Raw genomic sequence first — 23,151 nt, forward strand, 5'->3', positions numbered from 1 at the left:
GCCCCCCGGGGGAAATTAAACAAGGCAGTGATAGTTCACTTGACAGCGTTCAAAGGCTTCACTTCACTTCCTCTCTTCAAGGTCAGTATGTGGCAGCACGGACAGCAGAGGTCAAGCGCCTGTCAGCTCCTCAACAAAAACAGCTCATGTTCCCCAACAATCGGGGGCTTGTTGGAGGTTTCCAGTGCCGCCATGACAGAGCGAGAGGACGGTGAAACTGGATCCTTCTCTCTGCCTCTATCTCTCTCAACATATATCTGTATCCCTTCCTTCAGTCATCATATCCTCAAAGTGGAAGCCTTCAGTTATCACAACCAGGAGTGCTCCATCATCTAGTTTTCTGTATGAGTTTTGTCCTTAAGTACAATTTTAAGGTACTTTTACGCTACTTCACACCTCTCCTCAATGACATTAATAAGACAGCCACAGTTAAGCTACTTGTTACTTTTCAGTTTAAAAGTTTACATAAAGTCATATATCAATACAATACATTCAACTGCCCAAAGGTATATAAAGTAGTTAAAAATAGCTCCACTACAACAGGAAATACTGCGTGTGCACTGATGCATTAACTATGTAATAATGTCATTTATAATAATATATTGCTCACAGGGGCTATTCTTTTGCGGAAAAAAAATACTTTATTTGATAGTACATAATATAGTTTCCTTTAAGGATTTTAATAATAAATGATTAATATATGAATAATTACTTGGGTTAAAATGGAGCTTTTCTTATAAATGAATTCCTATAGAGGGCTGCAGGGATGATGTATTTTTGTAGGCCAACCCGGAAGTTAGCATTGCCCTTGTTCCCTTGACAAAAAGACGATGGGGATTTTTCCATTGGGGTTTCGATTATTGCAGAAAATAAACTTTGTGGCTTTTATGATTTTTGAAGTGTAAATGCAATTGCCAGAAGTAAAAAGCTAACGTTAGGCTATAAACGAACTACACCACGGTCGCATGACAAGAGTATACACAACAAGGCTGTAAAGGCGGAGTAGTCGGTGTGATGACGTCTTGTAGTCTCATTTAGCCACTCGTTAACAATCGCCTTTTTTAAGACGCGTAAAGGATTCAAAATTCACAAGTGGGATATTTACTGACAAAAATCTCTTAAGCTTTTGCTAACCACAGACCTTAATGCAGGCATCCAACTAAAAACCCATTCAAAAAACCCATTAACTTCCAGATGAGGGAACCGGAAGTGCTAAAATGCTAATTAGTTTCCGGGTTTTAGGACTCTTCCTGTAGCACTCTATTTTCCCCTGTGGTCAGTACCAGAAAGTTTCCAGAAAAAAACTTCATTGGGAATTATTAGACCATTACAAACCCATAAAATATAACATTACTTTTCATGATAAATGACTTAAACCATTCATCCATTTTCAAATTATTGAATTACTAATCAATTCATTGATTTGATTAGTTTCCTACATTCAATCACATAAATTACCTCTCAAATGTTTCATGAAACCTGGTGTCATAACACTTGAAAACAAATGCGAGTACTCTAATACTATTTCAGACAATGTGCACGTTCCTTCTCTCAACTGTATCATCAACATCTCTATTGCGTAAATTGTGTGAAAGAACCATGCCAGAGTTCTCACAAACAATTATATTGACTTTGATATTTGCACCTCGAGCCTCTGAACATTTCACTTCCAGCCTTCCTTACCCTGCAGTGAGTCCAGTTGAAGTCAGATCCCACTCGACCCTGACTCACTGTTTACAAGTTGTGTCCATAAAGACCTCACGGTAAAGCCTCGATGATCCCTCTGCTTTATGCTGTACTTTTAAACCACCCATAATCCCTCTCGGCCATTCAATGCACTTTACCTGTATCCATCTCCTTCCACTCTTTATTCATCCATCCCTCTCTTAAAGCCAAACGCGGCACATTCATTCTCTTCTTCGGCCTCTCCTTTACTTTCAAAGCCCATTACAGCCCATTACTCCCTGAACTCAAGAGGCTTAATGAGGCTCCTTTAGAAGAGAGCGCCCTCGGGGCTCTACTGTCATGGGAGTGGTCGTCCTCAGTTACACGGTCTGGTCGCAGGAAGTAAACCCCTATTTTATCATTGGGATGGGACACACCCATTCCCACTACACCCATCATTCAGAGTGTGAGACTGCTCTGTTTATATCCATAGAAGTGGTGGAAAATAACTACATGCACATTTACTCAGCTTGTACAATACTGAGGTACTTGTACTTGAATTGAGTAGTTCCATTTTGCTACTTTATACTTACTTTCAGAGGGAAATATTGTACTTTTTACTGCGTTACATTTATCTGACAGCTAGGACTACAAATAATTACTTTGCAGATTACGATTTTACAAAAGAAAATATGAGTTTATGTAATAAAATGCATTATTAAAGATTGAAGTGGTGGATCCTAATCATTCTGGCTTGTCACTCCTCATTAAAAGGACAGTCTATTAATTCTTAGCAGCTCCAACAGTGTTTTTCAAACTGTTTTTTCCTTCTTTCTTGCACCATTAATCATTTTATACCACCTAACCCCTCAGATTAAAGATATAAAGGCGCAAAATCTGCAACCAAGGAAGCATTGAGTGAACATTGAGTTTAGAAATATTACAGATGTGGACTAAACTTAGCTGATTTTGGTTGAAAATCCAAGCCACGTTCTGTCAATGTGAATCAGGTCCTGACTATAGGCTACATCGAAATACGGGGCTGAAGTGATTGTCAATTAATTGATTAACTGATCCACAGTTGTAGGTTATAAGCTATAAACGTTCAGTTTTTAAACTAAATTTAGGTCGGTTGTAACCCAGATGTCTTCTGACCTGCAAATTTCAAAAAGCACAGCACATGATTTTAGTTCTTGCCTTGGGAGAAGTTATTTCGAATATCTTCAGAGCTCTGTGGCTCTTATGAAGAAGTCATGAGAGTTAGTCAGCTGCTGCTGCTCGCAAACAGTTTCATAATACAAACTGTTCCAGAACAGCAGCAGAAAATGTTTTCAGGAGTCAATTGTGTTTCACTGGTTGGTTGGAGGGTGAGAGAGACTGAAGGGTTATATATATATATATATATATATATAGAAATCAATCAAACCATTTTGATTTTATGTGCCCATGTTTGGAGATATCTGTCTCTGGCTGAGATTACTGCTTCTACTCAAGTACAATAGAAGTGAAAGGAATTTCTTTTCTGAAGAAAAATCATATTTAAATACACCACCAGTAGCCTCTTTACAGAATCAGTGTTCCTATTTTTACCCTTTTCAAATGAAACAATCTGAGAAGGGAAAATAACTCTTTGCTTGAAGCAATCACAACTTGTAAACATTACGCAAACTGATGATGGGTCACAAGAATACACAGCTTCTTTTTAAGGCGTAAAAGCGTAAAAGGTTTGGGAACCAGTGCTCTGAACTGTTTCTAGTAGAAAGTATCTAAAACCTGGGGAAATAAAACCAAACTATCTGCATGGGTAAATACCATTAATAATGATTAGGAAATGTTTTTTTTTTGTAATTTAGGTAAACAAAAGCCAAATCACTTCAGTTGTATATATAATACATATATAATGGACTAATATTATTTCCAGCTGTTATGAAGCTCAAACCATCATCACTAATCAAACAGCTAAATGGCTTCACCACCTGGTGAAATATGGTCACTACAGTTATGAGGAACACAAATTTAAGAAAATCCACAGAAATGGTGATTTGGTGATACCTAGTGGATTCGTACCGTCATTACGAGTCTGATCACCAAGCCAAAGCTCAAAAAACAAAAACAAAAAACCCTCACAAATTAACGATCATTTTGACTCCAAGGTTAACCAAACAACATCATTTAATAAATGATTTTGCAATACAAAACATCTGTGCAAAAAATGTTCAGACAAAATACAAAGACAAGGCCTCTCTTGGTCAAAAGGTTAAGCACGTAAACCTTCTGTAATGGTTATTGAAATATAAATTTACTTGTATTTTGTTTTTTAAAAAATGGATCTATAATAAAAAAAAAAAAAAGGCACAATAATGATTTTTTGCCAAATACAAAAATACCTAGACTTGATTAAGATTCACAGTCTTGTGTACAAGTGGTTTCTGCACTGTAATGTTAGTACACATAAATCCTTTACATGCTGGATGGAGGTCACAGACTCGGATGCTAAGGTAGCTCGATCTGCTTCAGAGGAACAAAAAGACAGCAATGAAATAAAACCTCAACGGGAAAATTAACTTAAAATCACTCAAATAATCTTGGACTAGATGTGACAAAAGGAACAAAACACTATCTTCTCCCTTTATTTTGCTAACGTTGGTTTGAATAAATTATCTCGGGGTAAACTAAAGCTCAGTCTAATATAAATCTGATTTATTTTCATTTTAGTCTGCAGTGAATTGGAGCAGCTGCTTTTCATGTAGTGACATCAGATAGTAGCCATGATTACATAAACTAAATACTGAACTGTCTCATCTATCTACATTCCAGAAATGTCAACTTAAAAACGTTTACCATAAAAATGCACAACAGGCAACCAGCCATCTTCACTGCGCTTCATGCTCTGCACATCCACAGTGAGATGCTATCAGCGTGTGCCATAGATGTGTGTTTGATTAGTAAATACAGCTGATCGATAGAGGGATAAAAAGTGCAACACGTACAGTACACTGGGACACTTTTACGACCATTCAAACCCAACGATTGTCTACTACAAAGAAGGTAACTAAGATCACAAATTGTTCTGTAACTGCAGCTGCTTCTACCACTTTTATTTTCTTAAAACAAAAGCTTCCTATTTAGCCGTGCTTTTGATAAACTGTCATCAAATAACAACAGATAGCTGAGGCATCATTTGTGTGATTACAGGAATGTGATTTACCAAAAACTTCTTCATATCACAAAGGGATATTCAGGTAAATGCCTCCAAAACCGTATATGATTTCCTGCTACTGGACATGTCGAAATATAAATACAGTTGTACATTTAGAGACTCACAAGGAAACAATATGGGCATTTTGTTCTTTTTCCTTTAAAAGCTGCACTTACCCTTGTTGGGATCACCTAAGTACAGTTGGCGCCAGGTGTTTATGGATACCATTAATACCACGATAACCGACCATTTACTGATATAGAACCAAATAAAAGCACCATACATAAATCTCTCAGCACACAGTGAAACAGTCTGTCCCTAGCTCATGAAAATGATTCTTATTTAGGTCAAACATTCGTCTGTTCAGGCACAGATTGGGCATCAACGGAAGCATATCTATTCATAGGAGTTTTTGTACATGAGGCTGATTTTTGTAATGGAAACATTATCTACTATGTGTGTTTTTAACTCCCCTGCTTTGAGTACCTTAACTCCTCCGTGTCTTGAAAGGTGTTTTTTGCACAACACAGATGCCAAAAAAACAGAAAAAGAAAGGACATAAAGATGAGCCCTGTGAATAAAGTTCCTTCAAAATTCAAAAACTGGAAAAAACTCTCCCATAAAAATTAAAACTCCATATCAAATTTACAATAACAATGTTCCTTTGTGAGGGTGAAATGTTAGCTTTACATCATTGACAGTAAATTGACCCAAAGCCCTCGTGTGGTGAGTGAAGTGTTTGTGCCCTGAGACCGGTCCAGTTCAGCTGTGGAGGATATGAAGGCTGTGTGATTTCATTCGTAGACCTGTAGCCAGCTTGTGAAGTTAGATGCCGTGTCTGATCGGAGGGTGGAAGACGGTGGAGGAAAGGAGGAGGAGCAAATGATGAAGGTGACAGAGAAATGGAGGGAGCCAATCTGAAGTACTTCCCGCTTCCTTGTTCCTCAGCCTGGGAAGCTGTATACTGAGATTTGAAAAAAGGCAAAGAGGTCCACGTTGCAAAGATTGTCATGTTGAAGTTGCACCAAAAACATTCAGATGTCATTTCCAAAGGAATTTTGTGTGAAAACGGCAGATCTCCGTGCCTGGACGAGTATTTTAGCCATCTGTATCTGTTTTAGTTTTAATTCCAGCTGCTTTGATGGGAGCCGTCACATAGCCGTTAGCTGTCTGCCTGCAATGCCACCTGTACGCCTCGTATACTGCTGTATTTGAGCAGGTCGGTGCTGGTCGTCTCAGTAAAAGCTGCTCAACTTCTTGTCTACTGTTCCCATTTTTGCTCTGCTATCGTTTGCTAGACGCTGTTTCTTTTACTGTACAAGCAAATGTACAGCACATATTTTGTGTTCTAATACGTCCAGAAACGAGCAAGTCGCACCACTGCTGAAAGGCACCTAAAGGTCACGGTGTCACTGTTTCCTTCACATCCTGCATGAAACAGTCCGTTAACAGTCAGTTGTTGACGCAGGAACTTTTGTCAGACGGTGATACAAACCATTTCTCAGGAACGCAGGATGGACTTTTTGATTTTTTTCACCTTTAAAATGTATTTCTTAATAAAAAGTTCTTTTGAATATATATCTTTGTATTTCACTCATTCATTCAGGACTTATGTACCGTATGTACACAGAGGTTAAAATAATAACACAACATTGGTGGTCAAACCATGGTGGTAAGTACACATGCTTTAAACAATAAGGCATTAAAAAGTCAGACAGCTGTGGATATACTTGTGTAGCTGCGGCAGTGTTTCTTGCACACTCACATGGCCAGGTTCTGTTGGGGGGGGTCTCCATGTGACCAGAGTAGACTGGGTCCCTGTGTGAGAGGCTAAACTTCTCAGATGTGGGTCCCGAGCAGAGAGAGTGTGAGTATCTCTCTGTCTATCTACAGGTCTGCGGTGATGACCGTGTCGTACATCAGTACCTCAGAATCAACAGGGATCAGCGCTGTGTGTGACGCGTGGTCCAGTTGTCCCATTCCCTTCTGGCAAACTTGTCCGTACACCTGAATCTGCCCTCCGCCCCCCGGCATGATGCAGTGGGAGAGCAGCGGCGTGTTGGCGTCGTGGTTGGAGCCCGTGGTGGAGGGCCCTCCGCTGACGTGACCCGTGCTGGTGGAGCCGCTGGCGCTGCTGGGCGAGCGGCTTTTGGGAGGGGGCAGGTGGTGCTGGATGACCCTGGTCGGCGGGGCCGGGGGAGGGAAGTGGGCTGGAAAAGCTGCGTATCCCGGCGGGATGGGGTATCCGTTGACGGGGATGAAGCGCTGGTGGGTTTGTGGGTGGGTCACAGCCATGGGCGCCCAGGCCTGCATTGGGGCCATCTGGCCCTGTGAGGGAATAGCCTGGGCTGGGTAGAGGTACCCTGCAGCTGCGGCGGCAGCAGCGTAGCGCGGGTTGCTGAGGTTGCTGACGGGGCTGGCGCTGAGCGAGGTGGTCTGGGTGGTTGCGTTGCCTCCGCCGCCAGAGGGCGTGCTGGAGCTGGCGTGGGATGACAGCCCCTCCCAGGCTCGCAGGCGTAGGTGGATGTCCTTGAAGCGTGCTCGACGTGTTGGTCCCTCCTGCCAGCATTCAGTCATCAAACCATAAAACCTGAAAGACAACACAGTCAGTTATCAGGCAATTTATTTAAAAGCCAGTTTTAATTTAATAAACTAACTTTAATATCTGAAACTTCTGATATCAAATTGTTTTTCACATTTTTATGGAACTTTGTAAATGCTGTTTGTAGTAAGAGCAGGTGTGTGCTTACAGTAACTGTTCAAAGGGTAGAAAATAAGATATCTCTGTACACAGATCTGAGATGTGGAGCATCTGGTGGACTAGTAACCACTAGCAAACCATATAACGTCAACATTGATTCTGAATTTTGAAGAACTTGAGGAGTTTAAAATTGTTGTGTTTGTGAATTAAATCAATATTTTTTAGTTACTTATTAGAAAAAACAACGGCTGTGGCCTTTGAACAATGGGCACCTGCGGGGTCTGAAAAGTGAAGCCAATTCTGAAGTGCCTTAAACTTGCATTCTTTCTAACAGCCAGCAGGGGGCGACTCCTCTGGTTGCAAAAAGAAGTCTGATTGTATAGAAGTCTATGAGAAAATGAGCCTACTTCTCACTTGATTTATTACCTCAGTAAACATTGTAAACATGAGTTTATGGTCTCAATCGCTAGTTTCAAGTCTTCTTCAATACAGCATGATGTTCATTTAGTAAATGATGGTCCCATTTAGAGTCAGATAGACCATAAAGCAGGGGATGCTTTAGGGCGTGGCTCCCTTATGATTGACAGGTCGCTACCACGGCGTCGTCCGATCTGGGAGATGTCTGTGTTTTCGTCTTACATCTTTAACCCTTTCACAGTGTGTTTTCAGTTCATGAAAGTTAATTGTAATATTTTGGTTCCCTAAAAATGTCTTATTCAGCGTTCGGTTGTACTTAGCTCCACCCTCTCTTCTTACTTTTGGTTGCAAAAAACAAGATGGTGACGGCCAAAACGGCAAACTCAAGGCTTCAAAACCGCAGTCCACAAACCAATGAGTGACGTCACGGTGACTGCATCCACTTCTTATTTATATGCCTTTGAAACATAACAAGGTGAAAATGTGTTGCCTTACTAGCCCGACACTCGCCACGTTGGTTGTCTAAACTTCAGAACAAAGTGAAGATACAGTGACGTTTGTGAGCTCTGTACCACAAGTTACATCATCTACAGTATGTACTGTATCACCTTCTCATCATTTATTTCACAGCTTATGCTAATCAGCAACATTAACGTGTACATACCTTGGCGGACAGTCCTCGGGGCAGGGCAGCAGCTGCCTCTTTCTCACCATCTCCATCACTTCCTGGTTGGAGAAGCCGTAATAGGGCTGCAGACCGTAGCTGAAGATTTCCCAGAGTACGACTCCGAACGACCAGATGTCCGAGTCAGAGGTGAACTTGCCGTAAGAGATGGCCTCGGGGGGCATCCAGCGGATGGGCAGCAGAGTTTTGGGCTGCAGGCAGTAGTAGTCTGAGGAGTAGATCGCTCTGGAGAGGCCCAGGTCGGAGATCTTGATGTGGAGCTGTTCGCCTACCAGGATGTTCCGAGCTGCGAGGTCTTTATGGGTGTAAAAGTGGCTGGCCAAGTACTCCATCCCAGCAGCCACCTGGATTTGAATGGTCAGAAAGAAAACAATCAGTTAAGGAGGAAGTAGCTGTGAAGTATGACTGGTACACGGCAGGGTGGAAGAAAAAACAGGATGGCAAAGAGAGATGACAAAACTCAGACAGATCTAAAACTGCTTTCATATCCCACCTGTATGGACATATGCAGGAAGTCTCCATGATCCAGGCTGGATTTCACTGTGCCATCCTCGTCACTGCTGCAGCCAACGTCAGAGTGTGGCGAACGCATGATGAGGAACTCGTGGAGGTCGCCTTGGGGCAAAAACTCAAACAGCATGCAGACAGGCTGCTCCTGGATCACCATGCCCAGCAGGCACACCACATTTGGGTGCTGCAGCTCTGTCAGCAAGGCGGCCTCCTGTGATGGAAACACAAAAAGTAGCGGTGAACTTCAAGCAAAATAAATGAAATATTTGACTTATGCTCATCATATGCTGAAACCTTAAATTAACACTCCAGCCTAAGTCTTCTATTGAGGTCTTGTAAGACGGCCGTAAGAAGTTTGTTGGGTTTCAAACTCCAAAACACAGATTTTTGGGTGTACCACCTTAAAGGCTGGCAGTTCAGGTCTGCCTCATTCTCTGCACATGGAAAGGGAGGATTATGTTTTTACATGTCATCTGTTTCCATCCGCCTTAACATCTAAATTTATCTGGACAGTTTATTTTTGGATCTATTTCAAGAGTAAAAAGTGATTTTTAGCCGTATACAGTCTGCCATCGCCCACCACGTTTACCTTCTGTGGAAATATAACAAGTTACGCTTCAAGTCTTGTGGGAAGAGTGATCTTTCCACGGGAAAAGTAGTCCCTTGTATTTTCAAACAGTAGATTATTTTAGTACTATATCCATACAAAACTGCCAGTTAGACAAAGTCTTTTAGCCTTAGAGGTCGAACACAGGTTACACATGGTTGATTTTGGCATCTGTGTCTTCACCAACAATATATACAGTACATAGACAAAGTCATTTCTTTAAGCGGTAGACAGAGATTTACTCTGTACCTGCTGGAAGTCGCCCCAAAGTTGGACGTTGGAGATGTCCTTCAGGGTCTTTATGGCCACGAGCTGTGCCTGGTCCATGCCCGGCAGATACAGGTGACCCTTGTAGATCTTCCCTAAATTGCACTCTCCAAGCTCCTCCATGAAACGCACAGCCGACAGGGGAAGCTCTTTGGCCTTACTCTGCAGAGAGAAGAAGAGGGGGAAAAAAAAGGAAAAAGTGAGATCAATGACAGAAGAAATTAGATCATTATTTTCTTTGTACTCTTTCCTCATCATTATCCTTGCATGGAAACGTGAAATGTTGACATGGAGTTTACATTAGTGCTTCTAAATCGATGCAGGCAAACTGCCTAATATAACATCATATATGTGTTTGAGTTGTAAAACAACAAATAAAAGAATAGCCCAGAGAGTTGATAATTGTCATAATCAGACTCAATCCATTACATCAGCTCCTAATGACTCCCTTCAAGCCTTTGGAGAGCGATGTGGGAAAATCGTGAAATCTGGCATCTTGTTCTCGGCTTAAAAATGTCATTTAACTGACAGGTTAGCAGCTTTAAGGAAGACTAAGCAATTAATTCTCCTGCCAGTAAAACTGTAGAATCAGCTGCAGAAATAACAGAAAAAAAGCCGCAGCTGTCTTTGTGAGCGGGGACATTTTAGCACTTTTATTCTTACTGAGGCTGGAGGTTGGTTTGTTTATCTAACAGGACTGAACCAATTCAGCTGGACTTGATAAAATCTACTTCTTAAAGGGCCAGTATGTAGGATTTAAGAGGATCAATTAGCAGAAATGGAATATAATATTCAGAACTATGTTTTCATTAGTGTATAATCAGCTGAAACTAAGAATCGTTGTGTTTTTGTTAGTTTAGAATGAGCCCTTCATATCTACAGAGGGAGCGGGTCCTCTTCATGGAGTTCGCTAGTTGCTCCGCCATGTTTCTACAGTAGCCCAGAACGGACAAACCAAACACTGGCTCTAGAGAGAGCCTTTCATAATTTGACGTAACATGAAGGCCACCGTAGTTCTCCGACACGCTTGGAAAGGGAGAGGTGAGGGTAGGAATATTCAGTTCACCGCTGGATGCTAGTAAATCCTACACACTGGTCCTTTAATTAAAAAGCAACTTAAAGGGACTGTATGTAAGTTTTTACACGTATGAACGTGTTTTAATCGTATTTCATTGCCAATGTGTGAACAGGTTGTAACCTAACCAAAAAATGAGACCTTCCACGACTTTCTCGGTTTCCTCTATCAGCCTGTGGACTGTTTTTAATATGAGGAACCTGGGCCGTTTTTTCCGGAAAAATCCAACGCATGTGACGTCATACGCGCTCGCGATTGCCTTTAATTTCAGCTCCACTTACAGGGCTACGTGTGAAACTATAGCTAACGTTTGGTTAGAAATGGAGTTCCCTAACGCCAACAAACGACAAGTTTAGTTTTATTGAGTCACTTTAACACCCGTCACTTAATAATTTTAATTTACTAATTTAAAAAAGTGGATTTAATGTTAAAGTTACTCTTTAAAACTGATGAAAGTTAAGTATTTAATTTGATAATGATGCAAAACAATGATCATCAAATGTGAGCATCAGTGAGAAAAAATATTAACAATATGCTTAAATTATTGTCAAAAATAAAACTGTAACTGATGCAAAACCACTAAATATTCAAAATAAATGTTTTTTTTTTTAAGATACCTTATCAACACATGAGCGGCAAAGGTTTCTCTGCGTGTGTGTGTGTGTGTGTGTGTGTGTAAGTTATTTGTCTCATTTTGTATGGTAGTTTAGCCTTCATGACTTCAGCTAAACTCTCATATCTTAGAAGGTTAAGCGACTAAGACTAAAACTAAAATTAAAATTATTGTCAAAATTAACAGTGTCAAGGTGATCTTAGAAAGAGAGAGAGAGGGTTTGTGTGTGTGTGCGCGCGAGTGAGAGAGAGACCTACAGTAGGTATGTGTGTGTGTGTGTGTGTGTGTGTGTGTGTGTGTAGCTGTACTTGAAGATAAAAGGTGAGGCGATGTTGGCAGAGATTTTCAGATTCCAGGAACTATGAGATGAATAATGAAATTCCTCGGTGAGCAGGAGAAGGACACACACAGGCCTGTATGAGCTCTGAGGGGGGTGGTGTGTGTGTGTGTGTGTGTGTGTGTGTGTGATGTTATGAGAGGCACAGATGTTTTTAGTTATGGGTTTGTTTCACCCCTTCTTTTCCTCCCCACACCCAAACCCTTAGATCCTCCTCACACCACCGCAGGTTTGTGTGTGTGTGTGTGTTTTTGTGTGTCTAAATGGATTGTCACGGGCAATAGCCCCCGGGTGACCCCGCAGCAAAGCCTCCTGGGTAGCAGCCTAACTCAAGACAAAGTTGTAGATAAGAGGGGTGGGGAAATGAGGCACTCTTGTCATTAATATACTGTATAATTTGAGATTTTAACACTCATTAAAAAAGTTTTAAAATGGTAGAAACCTAATGCAAATCCTCATTTACCCAAAGTGTCTTTTAAGTATAGTATCAAGCTACCAGATTAGATGCATGGGCTGGAAAAGGAGGTGAGAACTGCACCTCTGTAAAAGCTTTTTTTTTGCTTTTGAAATCTTAAAATGGATGGTTATGTGATCTGATATGTGTGGACCATATTTCAGGCCCTTGTTGTCCACAAAGACCATTTAAAATTCACTGTATAATTCCATAACTGCATGGTTGTCACTCTGAAAAACATTCTTTGATCTCCAATCGTAACCTTGACTCTTCGCAGAAACAAGGCCGTCATCTAAACACAGCGAGGAGAGACTACCTTTTTAGGTCAGTGACATATTTGTTCCATTGCAAAGAAATAATACACATATTATTAATGGCTTCTGACGCTTCTGTGACATTTTGCGGTTATTTTTACAGCTGTTGATGGTAATATTATACACATTACCTTGAGAATCGGCTCTGCTTTGCACAAACAGACACATTGTCTAGATACCAAACCCCCCCACCACCACCACCACCACCAAAATTATGTGGAAAAAGATAAACAGACATGATATGACTGAGTGTGCAACCTTGAAAGAAATATGATCCAGATCCTAATGTGAGCTGTGTGTTGGCTGGCAGAGCGGGGGCTCAATGATCTACATTACAAAGAGGTTATGTGACAGAGGGGGGGATGAAGGAGAGAGTGAAGGGAGAAAAAGGAGGTCCAGAGGTAAAGGGATGGAGGGCGAGACGGAAGAAGAGCAACAAAGAGAGATGGATGAAGTGAGAGGGAGGGATGTGGAAAAAAGAGACAGTGGGAGAGACATAAACAGAGAGGAAAGGAGCTGCAGCTGAACATTCCTGGACCTGCTGAGCTCTGATGATAGAGATCTGAAGCTTTGCCTGAGACAGGTCATTTACACACACACACACACACACACACACACACACACACACACACACACACACACACACACACACACACACACACACACACACACACACACACACACACACACACACACACACACACACACACACACACACACACACACACACACACACACACACACACACACACACACACACACACACACACACACACACACACACACACACACACACACACACACACACACACACACACACACACACACACACACACACACACACACACACACACACACACACACACACACACACACACACACACACACACACACACACACACACACACACACACACACACACACACACACACACACACACACACACACACACACACACACACACACACACACACACACACACACACACACACACACACACACACACACACACACACACACACACACACACACACACTGAAGCCGGTAACCCCAGCATGCTGCGACATATCCCAGTTGACACACAGAGAGGCTGTGCCAGTGTTTTGACTCCTTCCTCAGTCTGCACTCATGACTTAAAAAGACAAACACAGCAAAAGAGCACAGATCTAGATTCACCACAGGAGAGTCACAATACTGTGTGAGAGTGTATATATATATATATATATATATATATATATATATTAGGTCTGTGTATTGGCAAGAATGTGGATACCAATGGATTCTTTAGGTTTTCTACTTTCATATGATGCCAGTATCTTCACTCTAGCTTTACAGCCCGCTACAACCTCCAAAGGATCGAATAGAGGTCGGGCCCGACGGCAGACTTTTAAGAGGTTAACAAAAAATCAATACAGCGTTTTGGAGAATCGATACAGTATCACACAACATAACATCACAATACTCATGTGTATCAATATTTTCTTACACCCCCAGTTTACGGAAACTAAATGCCATAATAAATTTGAAATGTTAAATGATTGATTGAAATTGTATATCCTCATGCTACATCAAGAAAATGGGGATGGAAAATACTGCCCCACCCAAAGTGTCCTGTGGGCTGTGAGCGTGACTGCTCTACCTTTGGCTTGTACGCGGTTGTGAGCATGGACATCTCAACGTTTTGTCCTCGGACCGGTTTGGGCTGGCGAGGGGCAGGAGGTGTGGGCGACTTCTGGTTGTTGCGGCACACGCAAATAAAGAAGAAGAGCAAGGCGATGGCCAATGGGATCGCCACGCTGGGAACCAGGATGTACAAGATCTCCATGTTGCCGCCGCCAGACTTTTCTTTATGGTCTGTAGGGAGGGATGGAGAGAGAGGAATATTATCAGACATATAGCTTTTTATATGACTGGGCGATACAATGTGATAAAGATGCATGCTAGAGTCAACTCTAGTTGTTTGAAGAAAATTAAGATGTAACAATTTTGATAATCAACAATTAATCGCGAAAATAATTATTAGTGGCAGCCCTATGGCATACTGATAATAATATAATTTTATAACATTTAAGAATGATCATTGAAAAAAAAAAAAACTGAGAAAGAAGAAAGTTAGAAGAATAAAGGATAGGAGCTTTACTACATACAATAAAAGTCTTGGACATTTCCTCAGTGTAAATTACCAGCAGATACTGTCAAAATACACTTTGAAAAAAAAATAAAAATAGCATGAGATTTTGCATAATGGGACATTTTTGACAGCAGATGAAAGAGATCATAAAAAACCAAAGCAAATATCTGCAAATGTGTTACAAACACAGCATTACACACAAGGAATCTCATTAGTATAGATTTAAACATATTGTAGTGTCTTACCACAGACGGGTATGTCACAGAGCTCCATGCGGACGCCCTCGTCCAGCGTGAAGCACCAGGGGGCCTCCAGTTTGTTCCCAGGGTTGCGGCAGTATGAGTGTCCTCCGTTGAGCTCCGCGTAGCGGATGGCCAGGTAGGTGTGGCTGTGGGGATACTGGGAGTTCCACGGCTGACACTGACGGCCCGACTTCGTCTTACTGACCGTCCCTCTGTAGTCCGCCCCGCTGTTGTTGTAACACTTGTGATCTGAAGGAGAGGAAGGCGTGGTTGTGTGTTAGTTTGAGTAGTAAGCTCATATTATTTGGCTTGCATCACTTTCCTTCTTTCTTCTGGGTGGCTGGTAGTGGACGGGGTTTACAGAGGTGTATTAAGTATTTCTTTCCTTCTGGTGGAAGGACAGAGAGCCTGCACATGTACGTATGCCTATTTGTTGTTTTTTTAGAGAACTTTTAAGCTGCCAACTCCAGATTTGTGTCCTTTTTTCACCAACCACAAACAACAGAGCTTTTAACAAGACTGTGTTTGACGAACTTCATTTGGCCACTCTTGGGTCCTGTGCTTGCCAAGCCCCAATCAACCCCCTACCAACCAGCCTGAAATTTCCTTCCTTTAATCATCACCATTATTTCATCCGCACACTGTATGTTAGAGACCACATCCTAGACACTAATAAAAAGCGGATTGCTAGTCATTCTCTTAACAGTTTGGGTGTATGAGTGTATTGAGTTTTAGTTTTTATGTTGGTATATTACATGTCTGCGTCACAATACAACAAACCATTTTCCAAAGTATACCACTCGCTTTTTAAAAATATTTTTGAAAGGGTCCTATCTTCCAGACAACCAGGAGTTTTTATTCATCGAGGTAAACTATCAAAATCAACTTTAAAAGATGAAACTATTACTTATATCAAGTAAGATACACTTGCTTGAGGTAGTTAATCGGTCACAGGGAACATTTAGTCTTTAGTCTATTTTAGTCTATTGTCACACTGTAAAGGAGTCAAGGAAGTGTTCAATTTAAAATTTGTTAAACAGCTTCAAAACATTTTTGGCATTATAATGTTTGCTATTCTGCAGTCAACTCTTATTATATTATAATTTAAGTATATTGAAAGTCGAATTTCTTCTAAGTTTGACTAGAGCTGCAACAATTAGTTCATTAATTAATTATTCGATCAAAAAGAGATTAACTGTCAACGATTTTGATAATCAATTCATTGTTTGAGTCATTTTTCATCAGAAATGCCAAACATTAGCTGGTTCCAGTTTGTCAAATGTGTGGATTTGTTGCTTTTCTTCATCATAGATGATAGTAAATCAAATATCTTTGTTGTTTTTTACAGTTTGTCAGACAAAATAAGCAATTTGAAGGAATCACTTTGGGCTCTGGGAAGTTGTAATGGATGTGTTTTTCACTACTTTTTGACATTTCATAGACTAAATGATTATCAAATAACAAAAAAAAATATCTGCAGATTAATTGACAATGAAAATAATCATCAGTTGCCAATAAAGTTGGTTCTGATATCGGAGCATACTTGGACTCACCGATAAGCAGAGTTTTCTAAACAGCTCCTGTTAGCAGTTACAATATATTTAATAATAATGAGCTCTATTAGCAGAAGTAATGAAGGAAGTCATGCAATCAGCAGGTGTCTTACTCTTGTTTATGGGCTCGGCCATGGGGATGCCGATCCTCAGACAGTTGGCGGCCTCGGGGCTGTCGAAGGCGGCCAGGTCCTCGCAGTTTGGCAGCTTCAGTCTCTTCAGGATGATGGGGTTTGAGCGGGCGATGATATATTCCGTCTTACACAAGTCGTTCTCCAGGATCTCACACTCGTCCTTACACAGGTCCCTCGGTTTGTCGGTTCCAGAGCTGCGGTCGCACGTTGGGAAGGCAAAGTGACAGAGAGAAGGGATGGCGAACTGGGAGCAGCGATCGGACAAATGGTTGGACGTCCCAATCATGGTGAAGGCCGCTGGAAGGAGGGGAGACAAAAGTAGTTGGAGAATAAATCATCTATAAATTTAGCATCTATATTGAGATATTAATTGTTTTTTAAGTGATAAGAGACTGAATAAAAATGAATTATTTCTTCTTAAATTCATCACATTGCAACGAACTCTTGTGCATCTAAACACATGAAGGATCAAAGAGGGAGACTGACAGTGAAAGCTGCAGCTGTAAATGTATGATTCATAGTCATACTGTACGGTTATTGCAAACATATGCTTTTCTGTGGTTGTGATTATCAGTAAAACAGCTCAGCGGGGGGCGGAGGAGAAGACAAGCGATTAAAATGTGGATAACTGAAGCTGGCAGTTATCCAGACGCTCCTACAGCACATGTTGCTCGAATAAAGTGAAGACCAGTGAAAGTGACATTAAATTCAAAGATGGTGAATAGCTACCGAATGTGGATGTTCTGGGTCTGAAATGTGATGATTTACAGTCCTACTGTAGGCTCATTACGACCCTGTGGCGTCATAAATCATAATTATCACTCGTCCTTGATGTTTCAGATTAGAGTTCAGGGCCCCTGAACTGACAGCTGCAAGGATGTAATCAATAACGCACACATTAAACTGACCTCTGAGGACACGCAAAGACACAAAACAAAAACACAGAGACGCAGACAGGTATGAAACAGTATGTGGGCCATTTGGGCTCCATATAGAGCGGTGACCGACCCCGCTGAACTTCCTTTGAACTCCACTGTTTCCCTTCTACTGCATACAGTATTCATTAATGTTCACCTTCTTAACAGTCCTCATTCACAAAAAGTTTTCATGTGAATCAGTGTATGCAGAGAAGGCAGCTCTATCAGCCCTGGTTGCTGAAGACATATGTGAGCAGCTACTAGTCAAGATAGAATCGCTAAATGGTTGAACTAGTGAACTCACTGGATGAAAGCAGGTCGTCAGCTGGAGGGAACAACTAGTTTGTTCTTAAAAACAATGTAAGGCTTCGCTGATCTGGCAGCATTCAACGTAGGTGCACATACTTGTAACTGAATGTGTAGCTCTTAAGTAAATGTTGCCAAATAGTGTCTGAATCATCTCCGAAAGCTCTGTGAGCATGTGAGTGAAACGTCAGAGAAAGCACATTTAGTTTGAAATCGCACAAAATACAGAGAGACAAACAAAAGTGCTTCAGAAGAACATTTAGTTATGAATGAATGAATGCCATCTACTGTACAAGTAGAGAGTATATTTAGACCTTCCTTGAGATTCTTAAGAGTCAGCAAAATAGATTTTAAGTTTTGGCGCCCTCAAGCCTACTTTGCTGTCTTTCAGAGGCTGTAGCAGGCTCACTTTTTAGAGCCAGAGTGAAGGTACAGATATCATATGAAAGGGGAATCCATTGGTAAAAACCTTGTCACGCATGCTAGAGGCTAAATAATGTTCCGAAGTTAGGCTAAACTTTGGCGAGGAAAAACTGGCATTGCCATTTTCAAAGGGGTCCCTTGACCTCTGACCTCAAGATATGTGAATGAAAATGGGTTCTATGGGTACCCACGAGTCTCCCCTTTACAGACATGCCCGCTTTATGATAATCACATGCAGTTTGGGGCAAAAACAATGCAGTTTAAACGTGTCATTTTCAACTATTCTAAAAATGGTTTCTGCATACTGGGGTCCTTAAACAGTCTTGAATTACAGAAATTGGGTATCACTGTAAAGCTGAGAGTCTTGTGGATCCAGTGAACCCAATTGTATTCATGTGTGATGATGTTAGTCCCCATAGTAGCTATTTCATTGTAGAGGGACCACTTCTATGTGACATATTCTATGTGACCTGCTATAAAGGTCCCTCTATACCACCCTAAAACAGACAAAAAATGGGTCTATGGTCAGAATGGGTGGAGTGGAAAGGGTTAATACGAGACACCCGTTCCTCACCTGTGATCTGGGTCTCGATCTCGCCCTGCATCTGAAACGAGTCGACGAAGATGCTGCGGTTGCCGATGAAGCGGGCACAGGCTATACCTCTGTACGGCTGGCAGAATCCTTCTTCGTCAAAATCATCCCTGAGACACACACACAAAGACAGAGAAGACAGTGTGGGTCAATTTAAAGATTGTTTACAGATATCTCAACAGTTAGAATACATACTGTATGTCTGGAAGAGTGAGAGGACCTCTGCAGACAGAAGTTACACAGATGCACAAATGTGCTGCAATACATGTAACTTCCACTAGAGGGCAGTCTTTGTTTGAATATCACACAAAACCAACTAGTTGCACTTCAGTGGGAGGAAAAGGCTGTTTCTTGTTGCTGCTCTTAAACCAAGAAAGAGTTCCCCTTTGCTTGGCTAAAGATAAATCACATTCAAGTCAAAGGCAGAGATCTGAAACACACACACACACACATACACACACACACACACACACAGACACACAAACACATACATACAAGCACACACACACTCACACACCCCAATTCACAGCACAGATGTAAACCGCATTAGGAATTAATGTTTGGCTGTTCGACTTTATTCCTGTTTATGGCAGAGAGATGTCATCATGAGCCCTAATCTGAAACACATGCAGAAAGAAAGAGAAAGAAAGAGAGGGGGGGGTTTGATGATCATGTTTTCACAACTTTTACTTCCTTTGGTGGCTCTTGATTTGTCGGCCCTTTTCCACGTTTCCGCATGTCACTCTCTGTTCTTGCCCTACTTTTTTAATCCATTTATCTCCCTCCCTCTTTCTTGTTCTGCCCTCAATCTCTCACCTCTCTCATTCCATACACTCACTCATACGTGCACACACACACACAAACCACATGCTGACTAGCGGGCGATTCGCTCAGTGTGAGATCACAGTGTCATGTGCTTTAAATCGTGCCATATGGGGACTCTAAAACCAGACATAACCACAATATATAGGGGAGTGCATGATGCCACTGTGCATAAAACCAAGCACAAAAGAACCATATTGTAGCTATTGGCCGATTGAAAGAACATCTTCATGCTTCAGACGAGGAATGGCAAACAGAAGCACTACATTTGTTACTGACCAGACTGGAACTTTGGAAAATACTTAAAGGGATAGTTGTAGGGTTGTACGAGTTATTTATCATTGGTCAGTGTATTACCTACAGTAGATGACGGTCGGCACGCCCCCAGTTTGGAGAAACAGACAGGAGTTACCGCACGGGAGAAAAGCAATGTACTGCTGTGGACGGTTCCGGCAGCAAAACATATTTTAGCCACCTAAAAAAATCAGTTTAAGTGTACTATATATTTAGAATATTTATATCCTTGCCGTGAGACAGCTATACAGTCTATGTTGCTGACAGGGAACTGAAGCTGTTATCTATGCTCTTGCCAAAGCAACCAGACTACATTGAGAAAAACAAATTGGTTAGTTTGTTTGTGTTCTTATGTGATGTTGGTTAGTTCGGATTCACCAAAGTCACACAACAGCACAAACAAACTAACCGATCGAGGCAGCGGTAGACCAGCAGTCCCCCGTGTTCTGCGAGGTAAAATTATAGTTTTTTTTCTCAATGGAGTCTGGTTGCTTTGGCGAGAGCATAGATGGATACAAAGACTTCAGTTTCCCGTCAGAAAGGGCTGTCTGACGGCAAAGGTAAAGAGGTGAAAATATTCTAAATATATTGTACACTTAAACCGATATTGATTTTTTTAGATAAACCTATCTTTTAGATGGTTAAAATGTGTTTTGCTGTCGGCCTCGTCCACAGCAGTTCATTGCTTTTCTCCCGTGTTAGTTTAATTCATTAAAATATAAAGTGGATAGATCCTGTCTTCAGAGTAATGACAACAAAAATACTGCCTAAACATTCATCTTGGAAATACGTTTTCTAAATAAACTGCTGTGATCTACAACTTAGTTACGCTACTTCAAGTTAATTGAGCGATACTCTACTTGCTTCATGAAAACACTAAAGTTCTGATCCCATTTCATGAAAACACACATCAAGCATCATTTCACTTTGTGTTTAACTGTAAAATAGAGCCTCTTGAGGTTTAACGCTTCATTATCATCCAACCATGTCTGCTGCCGTTGTTGATGAGAGTCAGGTAGTTTACAAGGGATGTACCAGCGCGTGGATAACACTAATTACGCCGCAAACTCTAAAGCTTTAAAGACGCAACTGAAAACAGCACAAATACACACAAACAGCCTTCGTAATGCCAAGGGTGTGTAATAAGTAGTGGCGTGAGTACGGGGTCAGTATGTTCTCTCTCTCCGAGGAGTGTTAAATGACTGAAAGGCCAAGGTCAGCTCTCTCCCTCTATGCCCGTCTGTACAGATCTAAATGGGCTTTCCAGACGTGGACACACACACACGTACACGTACACAGAACTATAGAGCGGCGGTCTGCATACTGCCGATCCCATGGAGATATGGTAACATTACATTTACAGCTTAATACAGGTTTAAGCAGATTATATCCTTGGAACATGTAATTTCCTACTAAAATGTGGAAATCGGTAATAATGAGTTCATGTTGCGGTGCCCCTGCAGACGGCTTAGCACCCCTTCATCGAGCCACAAACTCACAAACTGCACATCTTCAGATATTTTCCCCTTTGGCCAAGAGCTTCATCTCTTTAGGTGAAAATCACGTCTGGCATTGAAGCGGTAAGAGGAGAGTCTTGTTATAAAAACGCTACCACTGTGAAAACGGCTTGACTGATTTGAGGGATTGATGATTGATTGTTGGGCTGCAGCCGCTCTGAATGTAATGAAGCAGAATATGAAAAGGCAGCTTAGAGCATGAGAGAAAACACACACACACACACACACACACACACACACACACACACACACACACACACACACACACACACACACACACACACACACACACACACACACACACACACACACACACACACACACACACACACACACACACACACACACACACACACACACACACACACACACACACACACACACACACACACACACACACACACACACACACACACACACACACACACACACACACACACACACACACACACACACACACACACACACACACACACACACACACACAGGATAGAAAGTGAGGGCTGGAGTGTGTCCAGGCAGCCGAGAGGTTAGTTTGGTTGTGCGTCACAGAGGATGGCGGACACACACATCCACACTAACATCGAGCCACACACAGACAAGTAAATGACAAGGGAGAGCAGACGATCTGCCACAATGCAGCCGGATCCCCGCAGGCAAATTACAACTCTGGCCAGTCAGAACGGCCTCAACAGTACCAGCTCAGCCCAAATCCCAAATCGCCCCTCGTTGCTTTTTCTATATTTCAATTTCATTCACTCAAATTGACTTGGATTGAGAGCCGTGTCTAAGAGGCATATTAAAGTGTCTGCATCCTGTCCAGTGCAGCAGAAATGACTTGTGTCCAAAGAGAGAAATGGGAAGCCACATCTGCAATAACCTAATCGCTGTGAGACATCTGAGGTTTTCAGAAAATCTTTCCAGAGTTTTGTTTTTTGTGTATCCATTTGTTTCCCTGTGTGTGTGTCTGTGTCTGTAAGCTATCCCAGGCAGAGAGAGCCAAGTGCGGTTGCTATTTGTGTAAACAGTGGATGGCTGTTCAGGCCTTTTATTTTACACACCAACGCCACGGGCCCTCTGTGTAATGTTTTATAATAGTTAATTACAAGGAGAGGCTTTTCCCTCCGAGACCCGATATATAATCCAGATCTAAACAGAAAGGCGAGCCTCGCCACAGAACCTAAACAAGGTATTGAGGACATCGATTCATTGTCCAATTACACTTTTTCCAACCTCATTATTTATTCAGGGAAGCGCTTGCCGTGCTCTTTTTTTCGGCACCGCCCTGATTCATATGGTTGCATACATTCACACCTGGGTGGTGCCAGTACAGTAAGAGACTGCAGCTCCAGTGCTGGACACACTTTCAATGCCAG

The 23,151-nt window shown here is 41.7% G+C and overlaps 1 protein-coding gene across 2 annotated transcripts in view; it reads right to left on the bottom strand.

The window, feature by feature from the left end:
• Positions 1-3,819: 3,819 nt before the first annotated feature.
• The window catches only part of ror1 (receptor tyrosine kinase-like orphan receptor 1), a 139,873-nt gene continuing 120,541 nt past the window's right edge, over positions 3,820-23,151 (bottom strand). For both annotated transcript variants that reach the window (XM_074634913.1, XM_074634912.1), the window contains 8 exons: positions 19,125-19,252; positions 16,884-17,201; positions 15,221-15,466; positions 14,484-14,698; positions 10,034-10,213; positions 9,161-9,388; positions 8,647-9,011; positions 3,820-7,454 (listed from right to left, as the gene is read on the bottom strand). In XM_074634913.1, the coding sequence (XP_074491014.1) occupies positions 6,752-7,454; positions 8,647-9,011; positions 9,161-9,388; positions 10,034-10,213; positions 14,484-14,698; positions 15,221-15,466; positions 16,884-17,201; positions 19,125-19,252 (2,383 nt within the window). In that variant the 3' untranslated portion in view covers positions 3,820-6,751. The remainder of the gene's footprint in view (positions 7,455-8,646; positions 9,012-9,160; positions 9,389-10,033; positions 10,214-14,483; positions 14,699-15,220; positions 15,467-16,883; positions 17,202-19,124; positions 19,253-23,151) is intronic.

Source organism: Sebastes fasciatus, chromosome 5 (genome assembly GCF_043250625.1).
Source record: "Sebastes fasciatus isolate fSebFas1 chromosome 5, fSebFas1.pri, whole genome shotgun sequence".
In the NCBI taxonomy this organism is placed as follows: domain Eukaryota; kingdom Metazoa; phylum Chordata; class Actinopteri; order Perciformes; family Sebastidae; genus Sebastes; species Sebastes fasciatus.